Source organism: Pleurodeles waltl, chromosome 5 (genome assembly GCF_031143425.1).
Source record: "Pleurodeles waltl isolate 20211129_DDA chromosome 5, aPleWal1.hap1.20221129, whole genome shotgun sequence".
Taxonomy (NCBI): domain Eukaryota; kingdom Metazoa; phylum Chordata; class Amphibia; order Caudata; family Salamandridae; genus Pleurodeles; species Pleurodeles waltl.
The window spans coordinates 1503020106-1503044776 of NC_090444.1; the positions used below are offsets into that span (position 1 = coordinate 1503020106).

Genomic DNA, 24671 nt, shown 5'->3' on the forward strand with positions numbered 1-24671 from the left:
GGTCAGAACATTGTGATAGAGAGTAGGATTTTTCGTTGTGCTGCTAAGGTACTGCATCGCCTTCTGTCCTTTAGCAAAGCTGTGTTTGAGAGAACATATATTTCCCATCTCAAGGTGGATGACTGTGGTAACATATGTAAAGAAGAAAATAGCTGTGGGCTCCCTCCTGCCCCTAAAAGCATGATGTAGATGCCACCAAGTATCTGTCTTCAAGCAGGACGGGACTGACAATTGAAGGATGTTGACACTCATCTAATTATGCGACCAGTATTGAAATTTAGCAGGATAATCCAAAGAGCACGATTTAGGGGTGCAATATCTAAAACTATATGCAAATACAAGTATATTTTTTATTTTTCCATGCGTACCAGCAGCAATTTTAAGTGCAATTTTTGTTTTCTTCATAGAAAATGAAATTAAGCCTTAGTTAGGTATTTTGTTAATATTTCTTAATCCTTTCTGGGCATATAACATCATATAGTAGGGTAAGGTATTGTACAAATAAGTACAGCATTGGTGAATACATTCTATATATTCAGAGAACTGAGACAGGTTATTCAAGTATATTTTGTTTCTAATCTTTGATGGGTCATCTTCCAGTGACAAAAACTCAAGGTACAGAAACTTTCAATTAAATTAATGAAATCACATCTACCACATATTGTAACATACTACAAATTGATTTAAACATTTGACCCATCAGAAAGGAAATTTGAACACTGGCTCTTCAGAAACCGGAAGTAGCTTTATCGTGGTCCAACTCTATTCTTGAAAGCTCTCATCGATTTTGCCATCATTGGTGCAACTCCTGAAAAATATTCAAAACGTTACATTAAGATTAAACATCACACATTACCCACCAATAAAAACTTAGTTACTCTAAGACACCTGCAGGCAAGGCCCGCTCAAAAGGCTGGGTGCCGGCATGTGTTGAATAACTACATTATGTAAAAAACAAAAAAAACTAAAACAAAAAAACACACACACACTTAAATTTCATATAAATAATCACTGAAAAAACACCAGCTAAATTGAAGTTAAAATAAATGCCACTAGGTTCACAGGTTATAAGTTCTGTACCCTTGACCATACCTTGCACCCCCATGATGCAAGCATTTGGCCTTACATATTCCATTGCTCATGACCTGTTAAATGACATCACTGATGTTATAGCCCAACCTATCTGTAACTTTACTTTAATGTATATTTTTCAGTCAACTTTAGGTTTTTTTCGATCCTTTATATATGGCTAACCTCCGGCCAGGTCCTTTGACCCCACCCTCCAGTGGCAACCTTTGGCCATAGGCAGGAGGGTGGAGAGCTTGCAGTGAGTTCCTCCATGCAACCATATATGAACTGCTTTTTTAAAAGATTTGTTTTAAATAATGTTTCTATTTTGGCACCACTTTTTGTTTTTGATCAATTATTTTTTCAAAATATATTCAAATAACGTTTTGAAAAAAATCTGTTTTTAAAATTTTGATAAGTTTTTAAGGTGCCAGTTCACTGCATTTGAGATTATGGTCTTGATCTCTTTTTAACAAATGACCTTTCTGCACAGGTTGCAGTAGATTGTGATGAACTGCAGATGGCAACATTTTACCCTATACACTTGTGGATGAATCCTTGTTGCTAGCAGATACAAGCTTGCTTTTTTGTTGCACAGTGTGCATTGCTAAACCAATCAGAAGGTGTCACTTTTGTTTTGTTGCTTTTGGATTAGCAGATCCCCTTTAGATCCATCAGACACCTTGCTACTGTGCTGTGGCTCTCTGACAAGAAAGATAAGCTGGGTGTAACTTTCCTTAGGGTACCACAAACCCAAAACATTTTATGCAAATCATGAAATTGTTATTATACAAATGACATTTCATAATTAATTTTATGGCTAGGTGATAGGCATGGGCCGAATACAGTGACCAGGTTCATTCTAATGGAAAGCTCACTTTATGAATTTTTCTGGAGAAAAGTGGTTGTCAAAGGGTTGACAGGGAGGCAAGCTGTAAGCTTGACCCGATGCAGGACTTGACAATGGCAGGCTGCTTAAAAGTGGGGTACCGGGTGGTTGTCGATAAAGACAGGAATCTCAGTGTACGCAGAGTTTATGCCCATGAAGGTCTTGACGTTTTTCCAGAACTCAGATCTCCTTCAGTGAGGCAACCTGCAAGCTGAGGCCGGCAGGCGATTCACTTTGACTGTGATTCTAGTTTTAGTCACTTTGCCAGGCCAAAAGATGGCAAAAAAATTCTAAATCCTATCTTTTCAAGTCTGGACAGGAGAAGTACATTCTAACTCCAGCTAAGGGTGAAGGACTTGGGAGGCAACACTTGAAAGTTAGGACTTACTTCACTAGAGGCCAGTAGCAGGGTCTAGGTCAGGTCCAGTTCGAACTGGTCAGCTGGGCAATTACAGGAAAAGGCCTCTGGAAGCTTGTTGAGTTCCTGCAGTACAAACAGGAGGTTCTCCAACTGACCTTTGAAGTCACTTCTGGAGTCCTAGGTTCAAGACAATCAGCTCTAGTCTTCCTTCAGCATTCAAACAGCAGGGAAGTCCTTCTGATCGTCACATGTTTTGAGGAGGGTAATAGATTAGCCACATCTATGCCCAGAGCCAGACTGTGGGTGGGTGAAACACCTGCCCACTTCCTAACTAATGGGCTAAAACTTCCCATGTGTTACACTACCCACTTATGCATTACTTTGTGTGTTTTAGTGTACACTATCCCACAGGGCCACCCTCTACCTAAATCCCACATGGCAGAACCCTTCTTCACCTGGTCAGAGCTCCCTGTGCCCACCCAGGGTAGGGCTATCGAAATAGGCAAACCTTCCGTTGAGGTCACTCCAAACCACTTCCATTGCAGCACTTCCTTCCCTCAGGATTTTCAGCCAAGCTACCTAAGAATGCAAAGGCAGGCAGGCCGTGGTGTGAGCTACATCTCCCAGTGACAGCTTAGGCACCCGTTGTAGCTCAGGAAGGGGTTGGGCACAGCTCCCCCACTCCCATCCTGCTCAAAAAGGGAAAACACCCCTCCACAACCAAACCATTTGTCCACTGTCTGAAAGCAATCTACATGTCACCCAGGAGATCAAATTCATTAATTAGGTTACACTGGACTGGCAGAAAGGCACATGTGGCGTGGGCAGGAAATCGGGAACATTCTAAAAGTGTTACTTTCAAAACAGTAACATAAAATCTGACTTTACCATTAAGGTAGATTTTAAATTATCATCAAAAGAAATCACTGCATCATTTTTCTAGCAGCTCCTAAAAACAAAAGCAACCAATATCAGCTGGTATAATACAACCCAGTGTTTACCTAAGGGCGAGCCAGTCTATAGTGCTAACATCTGCCAGGGCGTGTATAACCTTAAAGATCCATGTCCTACTGTCATAGTTGGACTCTTGCTCTAGGCAAGACTGCTGGTTTGAGGATGACAGTACTTATGTTTGTAGGTGACTATGCCTATCCTACAACAAGTCGCAGTCCCAACCCTTCTGGCTCACTAGCAGTACCTCACCAAAAACCCAAACAGTTAAAGGTGATTTGTGGCAGCCTCTACACATGGACTCAAGAGAATGACATCTCAGGGAGGGTCGCAGTTAAACCGAGATTACCCTTTTCTCACAGATTCATCATGTCTCAACCAAACATAGGCAATAATGAAGATGCAATAAGGTTTCAATAGTTTTTATTTAACACAATCTGGAATCTACGATAAATTGTATGGGCTGCAATGATTAGGATAATGAACAGTGCAAGAGACAGAGTAGTAAAGACAAGAGTCATGATTATAAAGACCACCACCATCTTGCAATAACATGGAAAGACAGAGTGTATAATATGTACTCATACTCTATCATAATAGGCCTAACCTTCTACCTGGAGGAGAGCAGGGTATGTTAAACCTAATCTGCCAATACCATGTCCATGGAAGGAGCCCCCAACCCTCATTACCTTGGAATGAGGTCTCTAGCTCATACTCTGTATCTACATGAAGTCCAGGTCAGCGTCAAGGCGACATGCAGCATCGATAGCAGCGATGGTATCTGGTTGGAATCCCTCTGATTATCTGCCTAAAGTTAGGTGTATTTATACAGATCTACTTGGACCTCTGAAGTGGGTTGTTCCCAAACAATAGATAACAAAGCATGCTTGGAATGGTAATTAATATAAACAATTCCCCTAAAAGCGTGAAGAGGGAAAGTACCTAATGTGAACACCCACTTGGTAGACACCAGAGGATACTGTGTGTCAGAGCAGAACTAAATTGATCCCTGGTGGGCTACTGTGGGCTTACACTGTTTAGTATGCCACACTGCAATCTCATGCCCAACTCTGTTGCATTCGGCCTTTTAACTTGTGCAGGTGGGCTAGGAGGAAGACCCTGACATCCAGCTAGGCCCTGCACCCCACGCACCGTGGAACCCCAGGCTGTGTGAAGTAGGGGAGGGGTTTTAGGGAGGTGGCACCCATCCACCTCTGGTGAACTGATCTGCATAACGCATTTAGCCTATTCAATGGAGGTGAGTGCTCTGTGGCTTCCCGACGCCTGCTGCACAGCCTTAGGCCACATGTCGTTCCTCTGTGGGGGCAACACCCCAGCTGCGCACAGCCTCTGATCATGTGCAGTGGGCACCGCAGGTGCCCTAATCACATTATACATGTGATTTGATGGTTTATAATGAGGGGTCAGTAGGTGCTGCAGGGTCTGGCCTCTGGCAAGAACCTAAACAGGATTCGCTGCTATGGAACATGAGCAGAGGATCCAACCATAGAGCAATATAGGTTAATGAAGACTGCCCTGCTTTTGCAGTACCAGGACTGGTAAGGTCGCAGGTGCTGCAAGTCACAAACAGGGTCAGGTGAATCATCCTGAGCACTACAAAAGACCAGTGGATCCTGCTTAAAACAAATTGCCCTTTTTTCCCCAAAAAAGAAATTATAAAGGGGCTGGGTTTCGTCAAATACCCCACCGCATTGGCCAGGGTGTTAGGGTGTGCTGGTCCAGCCTCCTAATGTTCCCAATTTTTTGTCAGGTCACAGGGATTCCGTTTACTTGAATGTGGCTGTGAATCAGTCAGACCTTTTTGGTACTGCAGATCATCAGTACTGAAATGGCCTCAGGAGAAAAATCTCCTTTGGCCAATTATATCTGATTTGTATTTTTTATTTTTAAGGTGCAGAGGTCTCCAGTAGATATACCACAGATCCTCTGTGAATTAACAGTCCAGATAACTCTAACCTTTTTATGCCCAGCCAAGGCATCTATTCAAATGGTAATTTGATCAAAACCACTGAACAAACGTGCACCACACCCAGCAAAGCCATTTCAGCGACTTAAGTGCTATCTTCAAGTGTAGTGTAATTCCATTCAACTAATTGTTTTCTGAATATAAAGCAAACTAATCCATTTCCTATGAGAATTGTGGCCCAAACTTTACTACATTGGCACCATTGCCATCAATAATATATATATATATATATATATACACACACACACATATATATATATATATATATATATACACACACACACACACACACACACACACACACACACACACACACACACATATATATCTTCCCCCAATGCCTTGAGAAGGACACACACTCAGTTATGCTGATAAAAGGTGTTATGGTGCCCTAAACTCAATGCGTTTCAACCACACAGGGTCTTGCTCACAATAATGGCCACCATAGTGAGTGCTCCCAAAGGAAATGGGAAATCACTACAATTATTACCTGCCACACAGATTATGTAGTCTTTGTGTTGTTAATATTTAAACATTGTCTCTTTTTGGTTAGCTCACAAAGTATGGATAGGGTTTTGTATTTTAATGTATTATTATGTTTGTGTTTTCACTGTGTATTCTTTTTCCTTTACATTGCATTACTTGAAGATTAGAAGTCTTGTGAAGTTCTACTATGGTTGTAGTTCCTGAAATACTGGTGCAAGCAACTATGGGTCACGTAATCAAGGCTGTGACTGGTCGAAATCCATGGTGTTTCCTTGCTGTTGCCTGAAGTAAACTAATATGAACTGACACTGTTGGTGTGGCTCTTTCCTTGCCATCAGTGTTAGGAGCTGCGGGGATAGACACACTGAAAAACCCATATGTTACAAGGACGTTAGTTATGCTTACATTGCAATTGTACAAAACCATAGAAATTCAGCAGTTATAGTTACCTAACTGACGTACACCCCCACAATGCCACTATTTATGACCTCACAACTTACATTACTCATGACATGGTCAGTGACATCACTGATTATCTCCTGTGGGTGTGAGTGTTTTGTAAAAGTTTCTGTGAGTTTGTGATATAAAATAAGCTGCTGCATAAGTTAAATTATTATTTGTGGTTTAGTACTAATATGTGAGAGTAATTCTAACATATGTGGAGTGAGCTGTGTGAATGCTTCTATAGGTGTTTGAGGGTATGTGTGAGTGCCTGCATATGTGTGGTACATAAGTACTTCTAAGGATGTCTGAACAGGTTTGTGAATGGCTGTATAGGGTGTTTTGTTGGTTGCATAAGTCACTGCTGTGTGAATATGTGTGAGAACACGTTTTTTGGTCTCAGTGGTTAGGGCAGTGGCTGTATGGGTCTTTGAGTGCATATGTGAGTGCTTGTGTGGATGTTTGAGTATTTGTATGGATCTTTGAATTGGTGGGCATGTTGTATATTAGTGTCTAAGTTGGTATGTAAAAGTAGCTTTATCAGTGTGTGTGTGACAGATTAAGTATATGTGTTGGTGCTTGTGTAACTGATTTTATGAGTGTTTGAGTTGCTGTTGTCTTTGTGTGTGTGTGTGTCTGATTGGATTTGTGACTAGTTCTGTGAATGTGTGATTGGGTTTGTGAATGGTTGTGTGAGTGTGTAAGAGGTAGTAAGTCTGTCTTACTGGGTGACCAATTGCATGTGAGGCTGTGTCAGTGAGTGTGTGAGTGACTGGGTGTTTGTCTGGGCCTAAAGTTGTAGCACATGAGTGACTGAGTGAGTGTTTGTATATGTGCCTCTGTGGCTCTTTGAACTGTTATACAGATATGTCAGTACGTGAGTAAGAGGTTGTGGATTTTGGTGTTTGGATCTATGGGATTATCACTTTGTGCAGGAGTGGCTATATGGTTGGCTCTAGGAGTGAGTGTGTGGATGATGTCATTTCAGATGTCATTAGTGATGTCAATGACCATGTCATGAGTGATGTAATATGCAAGGTCATAAGCAGTGCGGGGGCATAAGTTAGTTAGGTGAATTAACTACAACTGCTGAATTTCTATGGTTTTGTACATTTGAAATGTGAGCGTAATTATAACGTCTGTGTAACCTATGCTTTTTTCAGTGAATTTCTAAGGTTTTTTAAATTCTACTTTCCTAACTGTAACATCTACGTAACCTTTGTTTTTTCAGTGAATTTCTCAGATTTTACAAATTTTATTTTCCCAACTGTAATGTCCATGTAACATTTGTTTTTTTCAAAGAATCTCTAAAGTTTTTTAAGTTTGTCATGTAACTAATATTTAATTCATATTTTGTTAGTGAATTTTAAAGTTTTTTTCCCCAAATGTTATTCATAAATTATAAAATGTTTATATAATTTACCATTTTCATTGAATTTGCTTTTTATTGTTTTCATTTGTTTTTTTACATTTTTGAACTTTTTTTTAGGATATAAACTCTAATAGTATGTTTTTTTCAATTTCTGTGCAAACTTTTTTGTTATTTTAAAATATTTTTTAAACAATTACGTTTAAAAAAAAAATTCTAATCTTTCGAGACACATATGTAGTCAATTATTTAAACTGGTTTTAATAAGTTTACTTTTTTTTTTCCAATATTGTTCGGATCCTTCGTGGGACCGAAAACTGAGACGGGACTAAAAGACCTCTATGATATCTGATTCTGATCATGTGATTGCAATGTATCTGCAAATAAGGAATCACGGATTAGTCAAAAATTTAAAAAATATTAAAAAAGGTCAGTGTAGACATATTTGAGGCCATATTTATCACAGTATATATCTGTTTTTAAGATTAGTCAGGCAGGTTATATTTTTTGCCACTTTGCTAATCTTCGGAATGAAACCGAAAATTTGAGCAATGACACAGCCAAACCTTCTCTTCTCACTGACCAGATAAGGACCTCAACTTTTTTAAACAAACCCCACCCAAACCCTGTTATTTCTGATTGAACAGTGCAGAGAGCCACACTGCTTCACATAAATCTACTGCTTTTCAGGTTTTTAGCTGCTCAGAACTCTAGTTTTCGAAATTATGGGTGCATCTAACCCTTCTAGGGAAGAAGAGGAACCTGTCCTGGTCCAGAAGGCTCACCAACAACAGAACCCTCCAGATAGGAGGCGGTGTGAGATGAGGCAATTTTGTTACAATCACTTCTGGAGAGAAGAAGATGATGGCAAGGATTGTAAAATGTACACTTTGCGGAAAAGTAGTATCTGGTGGCATCATCAAAAAGTGCAGCCACAGTACCAGGTCAATGTGGAAGCATCTTAAGACCATCCACCCAAGATTTTATTCAGGGGTGGCATGTGAAAGGGAAACTAGTGCTGGAGCTTCTATATCTACAGCCACTTTGTCTGCAGCCTCCACCTCGTCTACTATCACCTTTCCTGCTCTGTATCCTAATCTAGGACAGATGACAACCCACTGCCTGAGATACCACATACCAATCGGGTTGAATATAACACCAGTTGCATGAGATTTGTTCGGTTTAATAACCATCAATGTTAGTTTTTTTTCCTTCTGGCATCCAAGTTGGTTCTATGTGTTTTGAGTTAGTAAGCCTGTTGGGTTTAGTTATGGTTGTTTTTCAACAGTTTTGCACCTGTTTACTGTTATACTACAAAATCAAAAATGTAAAACCGTAAAAAAAAAAAAAGTTTCTTAGAATCACATCATCTAATCATACAAATATATTTGTTTGTGTTTTATTCCTTTAATGCATATATGTTGTGTAACTGTAGGCCTGGGTGTGTCATGGTATGCCTCTGGCTGTGTGAGTGTGTGCCTTGGTATGTAAGTGTATAAGTTAGTGTGTGCCTGGGTGTATTAGTGTATACATCAGTTTGTGCCTGGGAATATTAGTGTATGCATAAGTGTGTGTATAGATGTGTCAGTGTATGCTTCAGTGTGTGTATAGATGTGTCAGTGTATGCATCAGTGTGCATGCCTGGATGTGTTACTATATGAATGAGTGTGTGCCTGGGTGATTCAGTGTATACATAAGTGTGTGCCTGGGTGTGTCAGTGTATTCATGAGTGTGTGCCTGGGTACGTCAGTGTATGTATGTGTGTGTCTGGGTATGCCAGGGTATGCATCAGTGTGTGCCTGGGTGTGTCAGGGTATGCATGAGTGTGTGCTTGAGCACGTCAGTGTATGCATGAGTGTGTGCCTGGGTGTGTCAGTGTATGCATGAGAGTATGCCTGGGTGGTGTTAGTGTATGCACACGTGTGTGTCTGGGTATCTGAATAAGTGTGTGCCTGGATAAGTCAATGTATGCATCGGTGTGTGTCTGAGTGTGTCAGTGTATGCATGTGTATGTCTCTGGGTGTGTTGTAGTGTATGCAGCAGTGTGTGTCTGGGTGTGTCAGTATATGCATCAGTGTGTGATTTGGTATGTCAGTGTATGTCTGGGTGTCTCAGTGTATGTCTCACTGGGTACCTGGGTGTCGGAGTATGCACCAATGTCTGCTTGGGTGTCTTATTGGATGCATTATAAATTGTAAAGATGTAATTATTCACCCACATTACTACAATAAATGGTTCCATTGATCTCTGTAAAAAGAGAGAAACATAAATGTAAGTTAATGTTGCATATTATAACTTTGCACAAGTTTAACATTCTGCAGTGCAAACGTTCATGTTAATAATAAAGCACTACACATTACAGTGTAAAGCAATCATACATTTAATTTAAACATTTCATTTTCTTTGTTTACCTTTCTCAGCTTCAATACTTTTATACCATAAATGATGTGTTGCATGAAGAATCATCAATGAACGGGGGGGGAGGAACAATCATAGATAGTAGCAAAAAACTGATTATGTTACCTATACATACTCAACTAATATAAAGAAATGTATGATAAAGGTAACTGCTTTTTACTAAGAGTGTCACAATGCAATTAATATTTATAAAGGACACTAGTGTATGGAGAGCCTTATAAAGACTTCATCCCTGGTAAGCCGTGTGATGTCATAAAAAATGGTAACACAAAATACAAGTAGACTATTTCACTTTTCCAATTGTAATCTGTCTGGTAACTTGGTAGGTCATTTTGCAATATCTATTTGATTGTGATGTTCTTCTCAATATATTGTGTTCATCCCGTTTTAGTTTTTAAATACAAAATGCAGCATCCAGAGGTAATATTAATTTCTTCATAAAAAATAATATCCTTAGTAGTATATTTATCTCCACAGAATAGTTTTTTGACCTGGTTTTTAGTTTGTAATGACTGTTTCCAATTTACTGGCATCTGAGCTGTATCGTTCTACCATTAACTACATGTCAGATTTTCGAATCCCTTATGTTGGCATTACCCCTGATAGGACATATAGGGGGTTATTCTAACTTTGGAGGAGGTGCTAATCCGTCCCAAAAGTGACGGATTTACCACCAGCCGTATTACGAGTCCATTATATCCTATGGAACTCGTAATACGGCTGGTGGTATATCCGTCACTTTACCGTCACTTTTGGGACGGATTAACACTCCTCCAAAGTTAGAATAACCCCCATGATGTCATAAATAGTTGTACTAGGACTGCCACAAGTATATTATTTCACTTTTTCCATTGTAGTGTTTTTTAAAACTTAGTTTCAAGAAACAAAGATAGGAACTTGGTAGTTTAAAAGGTGTTTTTTTCTTGAATGTGAGGTTGCTGTTGCTAAAGCCATTCTGTCCATGCAACTGCAGTTTTTAAATAGATGGTACAGTGTCCAGATGTAATACTTACTCCTTCATGAAAAAAATAGCCATAAGGGTATATGTTTTTCCAGAAACAGATATTTGTTCTGCTTTAACATTTATAATTTGGGTTTCCAATTTACTTCCATATGCTATACATCACTATAGAAATACAATAAGATATTTGCCTCTTCTTTGTATATGCAAAGGTGATAAAAGGTCTGATTTACAATTTCTGCAGATATTGTTTTGTGAAGCTTCTTTAAACAACCTGTCAACTTTTGTCACTTTTGCAATCCGGTAGCGTTAAGTAGATAAATCATTGTGAATCTATTTCTGTATTTGATGTAGAAGAAATATTTTCACACTCTGTTTCATGAGTAAGTCCAAATTAGTCATCATTAGGTCCAGCCTCTTCTTCAAAAAAATCCAAAGATTATCATTACAAATTTGTGTGCACCTTCTTCAGTGTTTTGGGGAAAAAGTGTACAGATCCAGTGCACAACTACAAGGTCTCGAATGTGAGATGCACAATATGTTTTACTTCTATCACTGCACATGCGTTTCGACAAAGCAAACAATGCATGGCACAATCTTGTCACTTCTCTATTCAATTGCACGAACAACATGAGGTAAAGAGAACAGTGCATTCTGAACAACATTGGCATAGCAGTTGACACCAGAGGGGTAACCAACAATATCTCCGCATTGTCAGATTTTCGTTGATCTCTTTTTTACACTTCTCAACAACATCAGTATGATCCTTCGAACGTTTTCGTTTCACGCAGACTATAGGTTTTTCATAAACTGGATACTGTCCGAAATAATCAGCATTATTACTTCTCAATCGGTTGTACTCTTTGACACAACTTGAATCAGCCTTTACTTTACTATCCTTATATTCTACAAGATACAAACTGGACAATGTTCGAAGTCATAATAAGGCTAAATATGACATACCTTCCTTAAAGAAAGTATTACCAATATTAATGAATGCTGCATCTACACTTAAACCTTGAGATTTATGATAGTCACAGCATATACTTGAGAAAATGGGAACTGTTTCCTCTGAACATACAAGTCTTTAACAAGCAAGTGTGTAACAGACCTTCCAATCGGTTTTATACCATCAACCTGATCAAAAGTAATTGCTAGTTATTCAACCTCATTCCTGCTAGGAAAGAAAATGAAATCAATTACTTTATCCAAAGCACCATTAACTAATCCTTCCTCAACATTTAAGTTAAGCCGCAAAGTTACTCTACAGTTTTTGCCAACACCCTTAAACACATTTCTAAACCTGTAGTTCTGGAAACAGATTTCACTAACTAATCCAATTTTGTTTGTAGCTTTTCACTTGGGAGTAATGTCGCACCCTGGTGTTCCATTTTGTTAATTGCTGTAAGTTCTAAAATGTCATCTTTTTACAGTTTTATTAATTGTTTATTAAAACAGGAGCACTCTTAGGCAGACAATAGATTTCCCTTCTTCAGTGAAACTGAACATTAGCTGTGTTGCAGAGTTGTTTGTAGGAAATAGCTTTGCTATAAGTTAGCTTTCTAAGCAACAATCCTCTCTTTTGTGAGAACTCCTACTCAAATAGCCTTCAGAATATTTTCATATTCTATGTCAGATGCTTGACATTCTAAAGTAGTTCCTTGTATTGGAAGGTTAGCTAAACATTTACGTTTCCAATATGGAATTCTGAGTTTCATCATGGAGAAGTGTCTTAAATATAGGTCATCCTTTAGGGGGGTATGTTGTAATAGCTCACCATACATAATTATGTGCTTTCCTCTAAACAGCACCTCATAGTCTGTCTTTAGAATCTGTTGCACTCAAGTGTACAAAGATGAGCATTATGTTTAAGATCATGCTCAGCTCATTGATGATTAAAAGTTTCAATTTCTTCAGTACTCTTGTGACTTTATGACAAGCTTCAGCGGACAACATTTGGTACTCCAGTCTGTGGTCTTGTTCTATACATAGCACAAGAAGTCAATATAAAGTAATTCCTTTAATGTTGTATGTAGCTAGTCCAGTTGGTGCTGTCAACACATGACACATTTGAGTCTGTAGTCCTCTGTAGGTAAGCAGTGTGATGAACTTCAATTGAAAAGCTTTTCCCATTGCCAGCTTGACGATTGACATAATAGTATTCGCTTAAATGATGAACATTTACATTCAGTCTTCTCGGGGAGGAAAATGCGCTCTATTTTCTCTTTTACCTCTGCATATATTTCTTTCTGCTCCTCATTAAGTTGTTCAGCTAACTGCTCCAAATCAACAGTTTGTCTTGCTTGTTGCATTGAAGCAGCTAGGCATCTGCATTTTCAATAATTGGTTGCCCAGGAGAATCTTGACTTAGAGGTCCAGACATGTGGCTGTTTTGTGAACTTTCCTTAGCTGTCTCAGCAGCAACTGTTTCCTCATGTTCAATCTCATCATTTAACATTTTCATGTAGTTCTAGTTGGGAAACACTGAACACTGTATGATGTCTTTCACAGCATTGAAAGAATCTTCGCAGCAGTCAATTTGTCTGAGTAACTCCAATTCAGAATGGCAAGGTTTGAACAGTTGCAGGAGTGCCAAATAGAAAATCTCTTACTAGGAGTTTGGCAACTAAGTTTTCTGTGGTTATTAAACTTCCTTTTGACAAACCAAACAATTGCAATCAACTACTGCATATTGCCCCTCATCTACCTTTTCTGCTAACTTGTTTCTATATCTATAGTGTTGAAGTATTTCATAAAGACATGTTTTCAAGGTGTGGACTCCTTATTGGATAGGAAGTATCTAACATATTTGTTTTCACAATAGCTGCACTTTCCGGTCGAACTCTGCTAGGTACTGAATTTCTGGTAAAGACTACAAGACTGTTTAGCATGCTTGCAAGACCTATACTGACCCAAACAATTCCCCTTGACTTAGAGTACAAAATGGCTGAGCTCAACTGATCACAGCATTCATAGGAACCTATCTCCCTATGTGAAAGCATTTTCAAGCTGAGGCTGTATAACTTCTTTGTTAGAGAATTTGCAGCAGAAGTCTCCTCCCACATCTCCATCTCTGATTTTGTAATGCAAGTGATAATGAGCAACAGCGATGGAGTTGTCTGCAACAAACTGTATAAGCATATTTGCATTCCTCATTTTCAGAATCACAGGATTAGAATCATTAATATACTTGGTGGCCTCTGTTCTGAGATTGTATGCGTTTTTCGGTAGATAAAAAGGTGTTCACGCTTACTTTGGAAAGGACAGGTCTTGAAAATCAAAAGCAACACCTTGCATAAAATCTTCCTTTACATCTCTATTTTTGACTACAGTACTTGCCACATCTATGTGTTTGAAAGCACAGAACTTGTTGTCTCAGGCCTTTTTCATCATTGTCTTTCGGGATGGCACATGCCAAATACTGTTCTATGAAAGAGAGTACAGAGTCATCACTGTCTGTTCCAAATTTCAGTGCATCTTCTATCCATAAAAGCATGTGAATAAGAGGAGCACCTCTTGCTTGGCACTCTTTACGCCAAAAGAAATCTGTAGCTTCACCAGGAGGAGGATTTGTTTTGTTGCAGATGAAACACAGAATGGCTTAAAATCTATGGTTGAAATATCTACAAACATTAGCAGAAGCCAAAGAGCAAAGTTCTCCTGCTGTCTTCACGTTGACGTCCTTAATGCTTGAGTTTGCTTCTCTTGAAAAGTCGTCATCCCATACATACTCTACATAGCTAGGTGTCACAAACCAAGTAGGTGCACCAAAGTTTTGCCACATTAAATTCAGTTTTCCATGACGACAATACCAATACTTGATGGTGCCACATTGACATGCCATCAAATCGTATTCCAATTTTTCATCATTACCTTGAACTTTGTCAACAAATTTCCTTGCAGAGAGATTTTGTAGATTAACTCCTATCTTCACAATGTGGTTTACAGCATGCAATAGTTCAAAAACGTCACGCTCAGGTAGATGGAATATCTATGGAATACACTAGCAAAATCCTCTGAATATAATCTAGTTGGCCTGTACTCAGTTGCTGGTATTTGTACAGGGTGGTTATCATACCAGCCACCTACTGCAGTAGGAAATAGGTGTGGAAAACAGCAAGCCTCTAAACGTTTTTTCCCCACACAACTTTTGCTTGCTTAATTTGAAAGAGCTCAATAACATCACCAATAACCTCTTTGGCATGGGGTAGATGGATACTATAGTGTTCATATATTTCTTCTGATTTGCATGTACCCATTTTATTAATCTGTCCACTTAATGGTAACATTTTATCATCCATATAAGTTACATTTCAAACATGGACATGTTTGTAATAGATATTATTTTGTTACAGGTATAATTTAGCTTTTGTTACTATACTAACATCTGCTAACTCTTGCCAGATTGTTTTTACTTTTGTTAAGCATGTAATTTACTAAAATAAGTGCTTAATCAATATCTCATTCTACAGCCACAGCTTCAACATTGCATTTTCCTTTAAGGCCTTTCTGTAGCTCGGTCGTGGTAGTTTGCCACTCTTTGGTTCCATATAAACTACTGCTTGAAAGGTGTGTATAGATTGTATGAGAAGTGATTCATAAATAATTAATTATCAAAGTTCTTCTGGAATTGACTCCAATCCCAACTTATGTATTGGTCTGGGTGGAATGTTGTTATCCTCTAAGTTATTACAGCAATACTTCCATATAATTTGCCAACTTGACAAATCAAAGCGTTCCTCCTCAAATAAATATACACCAACTTCTTGCCACTTATCTCTGCTCTCCTGTTCAGTTTGTAAGACAACAACATTGCGAGTTTGGCTATTGTATTGAGTTAATCAACAACAAACACAGTTTAGTTTCTCTGAAGAAACTGTGTTAAATGTTGCTATCTCTTGTGTAAAGTTTTCAATACTAATACCTGTATCATGTTCCTCAACACCTCCACTAACTCCTTATTTTCCCTATGCTCCTCTTCAGGACCAAAGAAACAAAACTGAACATCTTCACAAAGGTTTTCTACCTCTGTTAGTGTACCATGCACTACAGCTCTATTTATCTCTTCTAAACAATAGGACAGAAGTTTTCACAAAGTAAAGTCTCATAACTAAATTTCGCCTTTTAGAGTGATGAACCGCTAACATTCTGAAGTGATGAAAGGTGCCTCTGCACACTTTCTTCAATATACATGCCAGTGAATGTCCCTATAAATTAGTATACTTCCTCACTTTGCAATAATCTAATTCTTGCAAAATTCAAATTTTCTGCTTCACACTTTTGCATGGAAATTCACGTAGTTGTATCAACTGCATTCTCTTGTAAATAGTCTTTTTTTTATTTAAAAAAGGCTCTGTACTACATGTGTGGTCCCATTCACCTTTAAAAATCTTATATCTTCTTTATTAGTGTTTGTTTTTCTTCATAGACAATACTGTTTTAGCTAGTGTCCTCATTCTGTTCAATATCAAGATAGTTTCCTCCTCACAGGAAATTCTTTTTCAACTACACTCTCAATATGTTGTATTTGCTGAAGTGCAGCAGTTAACCTCTTCTACTTCTTTGTTTCGTAGCAAATTCTGTATTACTCTAGTTCAAAACGTAACTCTTATCTCTTTAAAAAAGAACTGCCTGTTCTCTCATAAGATTTCCTACTTTCAATCATACTTTCAATCATGTACTCCTTGCTGTTTGTTAGTTGATTTCAAACATCTCTTTTTACTTGACACCTTTCCCTCAATTTGGCATTTTTCAACATTTTTTCAGAAACTTGTTAGGACTCTTATCAGCTACTCTTTTTCTCTACACATTCTTCACCTTATCTTCTTTTTCACTCTCAGGTAGTACTGTGTCCTCTGTTTCTTTCTTCTTTGTCTCTTATCAGGCATTGCAATTCCTCTTATTTAACTATATGTAGGTATGTGGAAAGAAAATAAAGAATATATTTATATCTACCAACCATACTAATAAATTACATATTGTAAGAAAGAAAATAGGTACATAAGTGATCAATTCAGTGTCTAAAAGATTTCATAAGTATCTCACTAGTCATCTAGAAATGTGAATACTAGTTAATATATACATAGAAGTCTAGGTATTCCAAAACTGAAACTATTTGCATTGGTTACTTGCTGTGTTTCCTACATTACAAACATCCAACTGTTTGTACAACCGCATATCTTATGAATAGGTATTTGTGTTTGACTGAGTGTCAGTGTACGCATCAGTTTGTCTATGGGTGTGTTAGTGCATCCACTAGTGTTTGGCTTGTGTTACTGTATATCTCTTTCTATGTCTGGGTCTGTAAGTAGCTGTATTACTATTTAGATAGCCCTTGTGCAATTAATAGTATCTACCAGGGTGTGTCAGTGTATGCATCACTGTTTGCCAGGGTGTGTCAGTGGGTGCATTAGTGTCTGCTTGAGTGTGCTAGTGTATGTATTAGTGTGCGCCTGGGTATTTCAATCTATGTACGAGTGTGTGCCTGGGTGTCTCAATGTGTACATGACTATGTGCCCGAGTGTGTTAGTGTATACATTATGGTATGCCTGGGTGTGTTATTGAATGCATTCATGTTTGAGTGGTTGTGTCAGTGTCTGCACTGGTGTATGCCAGGGTGTTGTTAATCTTAACTTTTTTTGTTGCTTCATGATCACTGTACTTTTCCTTATTTTCATTATCTACTCTCCAGTTATATTCCCTTTTAGTTTTTGTAAACATTGTACTCACTTTCATCCACTTTACATACACTCATGCCTTTTCTAACACTTATTTTTTAAACAACACCTTATTTCACATACCCATTAAATATTTTTGTTGTTCTGTATTTTTGTTTCTCAGAATCAGTTAGAATCTCTTCTCACTGAAAATGCAAAAATAAAACCAAGCACAAGATCAGTACACCACGTTCATACAAGGGAACCATTAATGCCAACCTTTTCAACTTTGCTTTCAAGGTTACTCAGTAAGAAAACAAATCCGAACCTCCTTGAACGGTCAGTATAGTTAACTTTTTCTAACACTCCTCCAAAAGAAAGCCCTATTTGTTAGGGGTTTGGGCAGATTCTCAGATCTGCAGAAGCACTCAGAGCTACGCTGTGTAACCTTTCGGCTTATCCACAGATCCACATGGCAGCCCGAAAATACTCTTCATAATCTGTTCATAAACAATGGCATTTATACCCCATTAAGTATAAATGACTAAATTTGCACCCAAACACTCCATACGCAGCATTTATTTTATTAGCACTGTGACTTCACATTCACAGTCTAGTCTTTTTTGTTCCCTTCTCTCATGCTCCTTTAGCTCTGTTACAACGGTCACCAATTTAGAAACATTCTCTGCTAGCAGTAGGTCACAATACATTCTGAGAGCAACATACTAACTTCTAAACCAACTTATAACCAAATCCCAAACACCATTACTTTTTTGTTAGCTCTCAAAAGCCAATCACACATCTACTTACTTTTATCTCTAAATTGCTACCTACTTCTAGGCCCCAGCATATCTACAACATCAAATCAAATATGATTTTTTTACATTTTATGTTCTATCCTCCATTTTATCTGCCTTTCATTTGAAATCTCTCCCATTCAGCTGCACCCTTCTCCTGTGCGGTACACCAGCATCCCTCCAAAATGCTCAGTGTGTGGATTGTGGGTCATAGCTTTGTGTTTTGGGCCAGAGAGCGCTAGAAAGAGTGGTATTCACAGGGACCAGGGTTTACCTAATGTGGATATTATTTGGGTTGGTCAGAGAGGGTGCAGCATCAATTGCTGCCTTTGGTTGACAGCATTATAGATTGGTGAAAGCATTATGCAAAGGTGGTGTGAGTAAGATGCTCTAACACCGATGCTAATGAGATTTCAGACTTTTAACAACTGATTTTTAGAATTGTGAATTTTAACTTGGTGAAGTACTGTACTTGTCATGTTGCACTTTGTGGGGGTGAAATCAGTGGGGATTATTGCTTGTTTTTTTTTTTTTTTACTGCTGCTGGTTATTGACCGTGTTCAGTGCCAATAGTCCTTCCTTTAAATACACAAGTTGCCTCCGATGGTTGGCATTCTAGCTATTGGCAAGGCCAGACTATATCATGGCAGTTGGCGTGAGGACATGCCGTTGGCGCCAAAGGCAAGCCAGTCTGCGCCCAGCTGGGGCCAGGAACCCTGCCAGTCTTAAAGCAGGTAATCCAGGAATTATTAGATATTCAGCAATACAGCTGAAAAGCCTTAACAATCAGGTGAGCTTAGGTTGTAAGCATTCACTGGACCTGGCTAATCTACCAGGCAAATGCCACGGGTGCAAATATCTGCTGGAGATGACAGCAGTCAAACAATAAAATATGGTATTTCTGTAAATAGTGAAAAGAGTCAGACAAAGCGTGGGTGGGCAAATGTTTCTAGTTAACTGTAGATCTCTTCCAGAGAACAAAATGGAACTGTTTAGTTTACTAGAAGACACCCAGCCAGTAGCCCTATTTTTTTTTTTTTTTTTAACAAAAATACGGCTCACAGAAGAAAGTGGGCCAGTTGTTGTAGAGGCCTACTGCCAGGCTACATAATGACCAGGTTTGATAGGGTTGATCAGAAAGGGGGTGGAGTTGCGATAACTGTAAAAAAAGATTTACAATGCAAATCTACTTCAGCCCAAATCCCAGGGAGCGAAAGACTGGTGTTTGTGATAAAGCTCTCCCACAAGTTTAGATTTTCAGGACTGCTGATTTATTGGCCCCGTGGATCAGCTGTAGAGTTCATGAAGGTGGTACCAGATATATATTAGCAGCTTTTAGCCTTCAGACAGCTAAAATAGCAGTACTGGGTGACTTAAAAGTTCATGTAGATAATTTAGAGTGTGCACAAGTCATCAACTTTTTGCACAACCTATCAGTAATGATTTACCACAGCTGGTGAAATTCTCAACACATAAGAAGGGGCATATTTTGGACCCAATCTTCTCAGATACAGCTAATATGGTAGTAGAGGTACTAACAGTTTGGACTGACCATTATAATATTACTTTCTAAATTCTAATAGTAGGAAAGCATACATCCAAAATTTTATATCTTAAATTCTCATGGCAGTGGTCTGAACTAGAGAACACCAAATGGGAGCAAACGTTATGTAAATCAGCCCTGAGAATGGCTGAAGAAGCAGAGGTCTCAACAGTGTACGCTGGGTTTAAAAATTGTGTTAGGAAGAATCTCTATGACCTAATTTCGCTAAAAGGGAACAGAAAAGATCAGTACAGGGGGGAAAAAACTAAAAAAAAGTTAGACAATTGAAAAAAAGAATGTAAAATATATGAAAGGAAATGGACAGCCAGATATGACGCAATAAGCAAACAGCTGCATAAAGCATCCCAGAATAGATACCATCATGCAAATCAAAGGGCACGTAGTGCAATTGGGCTGAGGGTTAAGCAATCTGCCAATTCCGCAAGAGAAATTTATAATATAATAAATGCATTTCTGAACCAAAAGACCCCAGAAAGTGGGCCCACCGTATAATTCTAACGGTGTGAGTTACTTGTGAAACATTTTCTTGGGAAAGTGACGGACATTTATGATACACTTCTAGGACCATCAGATCACATGGTTATGGTGGGCAGAAGACCTAAAGTTAAAAACATCAAATCAAGACTTTCTATATTCTTGAAATTGTCTGAACAGGAGGTTATTCCTGCAGCAATGTCAGTAAAGTTGGGCGTGTTGCTTGACCCGGCTCCAGTTGATATTCTACTGAGAGGAGGTAATGTGATGATTCTCACACTAACTGAGCCGTTTAATCTCTCTCTAGATAAGTACAGCATCACAAAGGAATGGAAAAATTCCATTATCCATCCGCTGATAAAGAAGTGTAATTTACACCCAGAGACAGTAGGAAACTACAGACTGATATCTCTTCTACCAGGAGTTAGTAAAATACTAGAGACATTAATTAATAGAGACATGACAGAGTATCTGGATACTAACAACATTCTACATCCTACGGAGATGGGTTTTCAGGCAGGCTGCAGTACGGAGACTGCTCTTTGAAGAGCCACAGAGAATCTTTAAATAAGTATGGACTAGGGAGGATCAGTACCACTAATCCTCCTGGACTTAAGTGCAGCATTTGATACAGTGTCCTATCCCATTTTGTTACACCCATTGGAAAAGGTAGGCATTACAGGGAAGGTCTGAAGCTAGCTTGCCTCCTTTTTTGGAGAATCTGAGCTTTCAGGTAAGTGAAGAACCATTTCTTTCATCCAGCTATCAGCTGAAGTCTGAAGTACCACAAGGCTCATCTTTGGGCCCAACGCTTTTTAATATATCGGTTCGCCCACTAGCAGAAATCACCTGTTCCCTCGGCTTCAAGATGATATCTTATGCAGATTAAATGCAGAGGAGTGTTAGTCTGTCAAAGGATATAAACTTAACTTTTCTAAGACTAAATCACTGTCTAGAGAAAGCGTTTGAGTGGATGAAAACCAGCTCCCTGAAACTGACTGGAGATAAAACGGAGGTCACGGTCCTCGTCATAATTCAACAATCTGGGATAAAATTATCTGCCCTCCAACACTGGGAGAACAGCCCGACCCACCCCCAAAGCGGCAGTAAAGAGCTATAAGATGGTCTTGGGTAATCAGTTAATTATGGTCCCCCCAAGTGAAAAAGTTGGCTGGTAGTTGCTCTGGCCTCTTAAGTGTCTTGAGAAAGTTGCTAAAGTGGTTTCTGGAGGATACACATACAATTGTGATTCAAGGTTTGATTCATTTGCGCCTTATCTACGGTAATACATTTACTTATGTAGTCCAAAGGCAGTATTAAAAAAAAGTTAAAATTCATTCAGTATGCCGCTCCCCAAATATCATTAGGCATTCCAAAAACAAAGTCAGTGGGTATGCCGCTTAAAGCTCTGCACTGGCTCATGATAAATGACAGAGTAAAATTTGAGGCATTATGAGTTTTACATCAGGCAAAGCACAACTCAAGTCCAATCTTATTGTAGCAGTTGGCCATTCCTTACTGTGACAATAGGGACCTGAGGTCAATAAGCTGGAGCTGCTGGTGGTTCCTAGAATCAAAAGAGCTAGCAGCAGGGGATTGTCTCTTGCCTATCTCGCAACTAAGCTCTGGAACATGTTACCCATAAGCCTTAGGATGGAAGACAACTTTTTGAGTTTCAGAAAAAAAAAATATATATTTCTTTTTTCTGAATCATTCTATTAGATATTGTTATCTTACGCACTCCAATCCAATCTGATAACGCTGGGAAACCTGAAGTTCGGCCAGCCATGCGCTTTCTAAAATTAGAGAACAGAATAGAATAGAATTGCCAACATGCAACCTCATGATTGTGCACTGGGGTGGCAATCCCTGAGCACAGTTGCAGGGGTAGATTTGGAAATCCTAATGACAGATACCTTTGGTACATTAATGGCACTTTTTCCACACACTGCCTTTGTATTTTCCAACATTTGTCAAAGGCAGAAGTGGAAGTGGAAGTGAATGCTATCTACCAATAGATAACTCCAGGAAACATGTGAATAAAAAGGTTTCTGCCTTCCTCACAGAGCACAACATGGACTACATATACCACAATAATTTACACTTTGATATGGAAGGTATATATAGAAATGATGTAGTTCCTTTGACAGAGAAAGGCCACAGGGTGTTCCTCCACAACTTGAAAGCCTGCATCCTTTTTTATGTGTAGTAATAATGTACACATCACAAACAGAAAGGCTCTTTTCAGAGTCAATCCTTTTACAATATGCATTTATTTTTAATTCCTATTTTTTAAAATCCTCATGTGGATCTGTGGATCCATCGTAGGCTCGCAAACCAAAAGCACTCATACAATACACACCAGAAACACTGAAGGATTTGTCTGTGTGTGAGTGGTTTTATCAGAGTATGACTCGGTATGTCAATTGCTGAGACTGTCTGAGCAGGTCTGCAATTTGCTGCGAGTCTGTTTTAGTGTAAGACTGGGTGTGAGTGTCTGTATGGGTGTCACAGCTGTATGAGAGTGTGCCTATGGGTGTAAGACTGAGTGGGTGGGAGTGGGTGCGAGAGGATGCGAGTGTGTGGGTGTGTGGGTTTCACAGTGGATGTGAGTCCGTACAGATGCCAGATTGCATGTGAAAGTGCGAGTGTGTGAGTGGCTGTGACGGTGTCTGTATGGGTGTGAGGGTGTGTAGGTGCGAGTATGTAGGTGCGTGAGACTGTATGGGTGTGTGAAGAGGGTGTCTGGGTGCCACAGTGGGTATGAGTGTCTGGCTAGGTGCGTGAGTGGTTGTGAGTGTATCTGGGGTGAGAGAGGGTGTGTGAACATCTGTCTGGGTGTCATAGTCGGGATGAGTGTAGGTGTAAGAGTGGGTGTGAGAGTGGGTGTGAAAGTGTCTGGGTGTGTGAGTCTCTGGATGTGTATGTAAGTCCCTGGGTGAGTGTTTGGGTGTCACTGTGGTTGTGAGTGTCTATTGATGTCAGGGTAGGTGTGACTATGGAACAGTCTGCGTGTGAAAGTGCCTGGGTGTGTGAGTGGGTGTGTGTGACAGTCTGCATATGTGAGTGTAAAAGTGTGTGTGTCTGGGTGTCACAGCGGGTGTGGCTGGGTATGAGAGTGTCTGTGGGCATCACAGTGGTTGTGAGAGTGTCTCTATGGGTGTCAGAGTAGGTGTGACAGTGTCCTCGGTGTGTGAGTGAGTGTGACAGTGTCTGGGTCAGTGAATGGGTGTAAGTGTCTGGGTATGCAAGTGGGTGTGAGCATACGAGTGTGTGAGCAGATGTGAGAGTGTCAGTGTATGAGTGTCAGTGTATGAGTGTCAGTGTATGAGTGTCAGTGTATGAGTGTCAGTGTATGAGTGTCAGTGTATGAGTGTCAGTGTATGAGTGTCAGTGTATGAGTGTCAGTGTATGAGTGTCAGTGTATGAGTGTCAGTGTATGAGTGTCAGTGTATGAGTGTCAGTGTATGAGTGTCAGTGTAAGTGTCTGGGTGTCACAGTGGTGTGTGTGTCTGGATGTATGAGTGGGTGTGAGTATCTGACGGGGTGTGAAGGTGTGTGAGTGGGTGTGTGAGTGCCCAGGTGTCACAGTGGGTGAGGGTGTGAGTGTGTGAGTGTACATGTGAGTATGTGAGTGTCTGGGTGTCAGTGGGTGTGTGAGTCGGTATGAGTCTAGGTGTGTGGGTGTGAGTATCAGAGTGTGGGTATGAGAATGTGTGAGAGTAGGTGTACCTTTCTGGGTGTTACAGTGGGTGTGAGTGTGTCTTGGTGTGTGAGTGGATGTAAGAGTGTGTCGGTGTGTGGGTGGGTGTGACAGTGTATGTGTCAGAGTAGATGTCAGTGTCTGGGTGAGTGAGACTGTGGGTGTCAGAATGGGTGTGAAAGCATTTGGGTGTGTGAGTGTCTGTGTATCATAGTGGGATTGAGAGTTTGTGAGTGGGTGTGGATGGGTGTCAGAGAGGGTGAGTGTCTGGGTGTATGAGGGGGTGTGATAATGGCTGGGTGTGTGAGTGGGTGAGAGAGTGTCTGTCTGGATTTCACAGTGGGTGTGAGTGGTGCGAGTACCTGTGCAGGTGTGTGAGAATGGCAGTGAGAGAGTCTGTCTGGGTCTGTGTGGGTATCAGAATGGTTGAGAATGTGTCTGATTATTATAGTAGGTGAGAGTGGTTGGGTGTGTGAGGGGATATGTGAGTGTGTGTGTCTGGGTGTGTGACTAGGTTTGTGAGTGTGTGGGGGTGGGTGTGTGAGT

General features: G+C 39.6%; 1 protein-coding gene across 2 annotated transcripts in view; it reads right to left on the reverse strand.

Moving 5' to 3' along the window:
• Positions 1–438: 438 nt before the first annotated feature.
• LOC138296556 (elongin-A-like) overlaps positions 439–24671 on the reverse strand; it is a 537924-nt gene continuing 513691 nt past the window's right edge. For both annotated transcript variants that reach the window (XM_069235792.1, XM_069235793.1), the window contains exon 11: positions 439–808. In XM_069235792.1, the coding sequence (XP_069091893.1) occupies positions 747–808 (62 nt within the window). In that variant the 3' untranslated portion in view covers positions 439–746. The remainder of the gene's footprint in view (positions 809–24671) is intronic.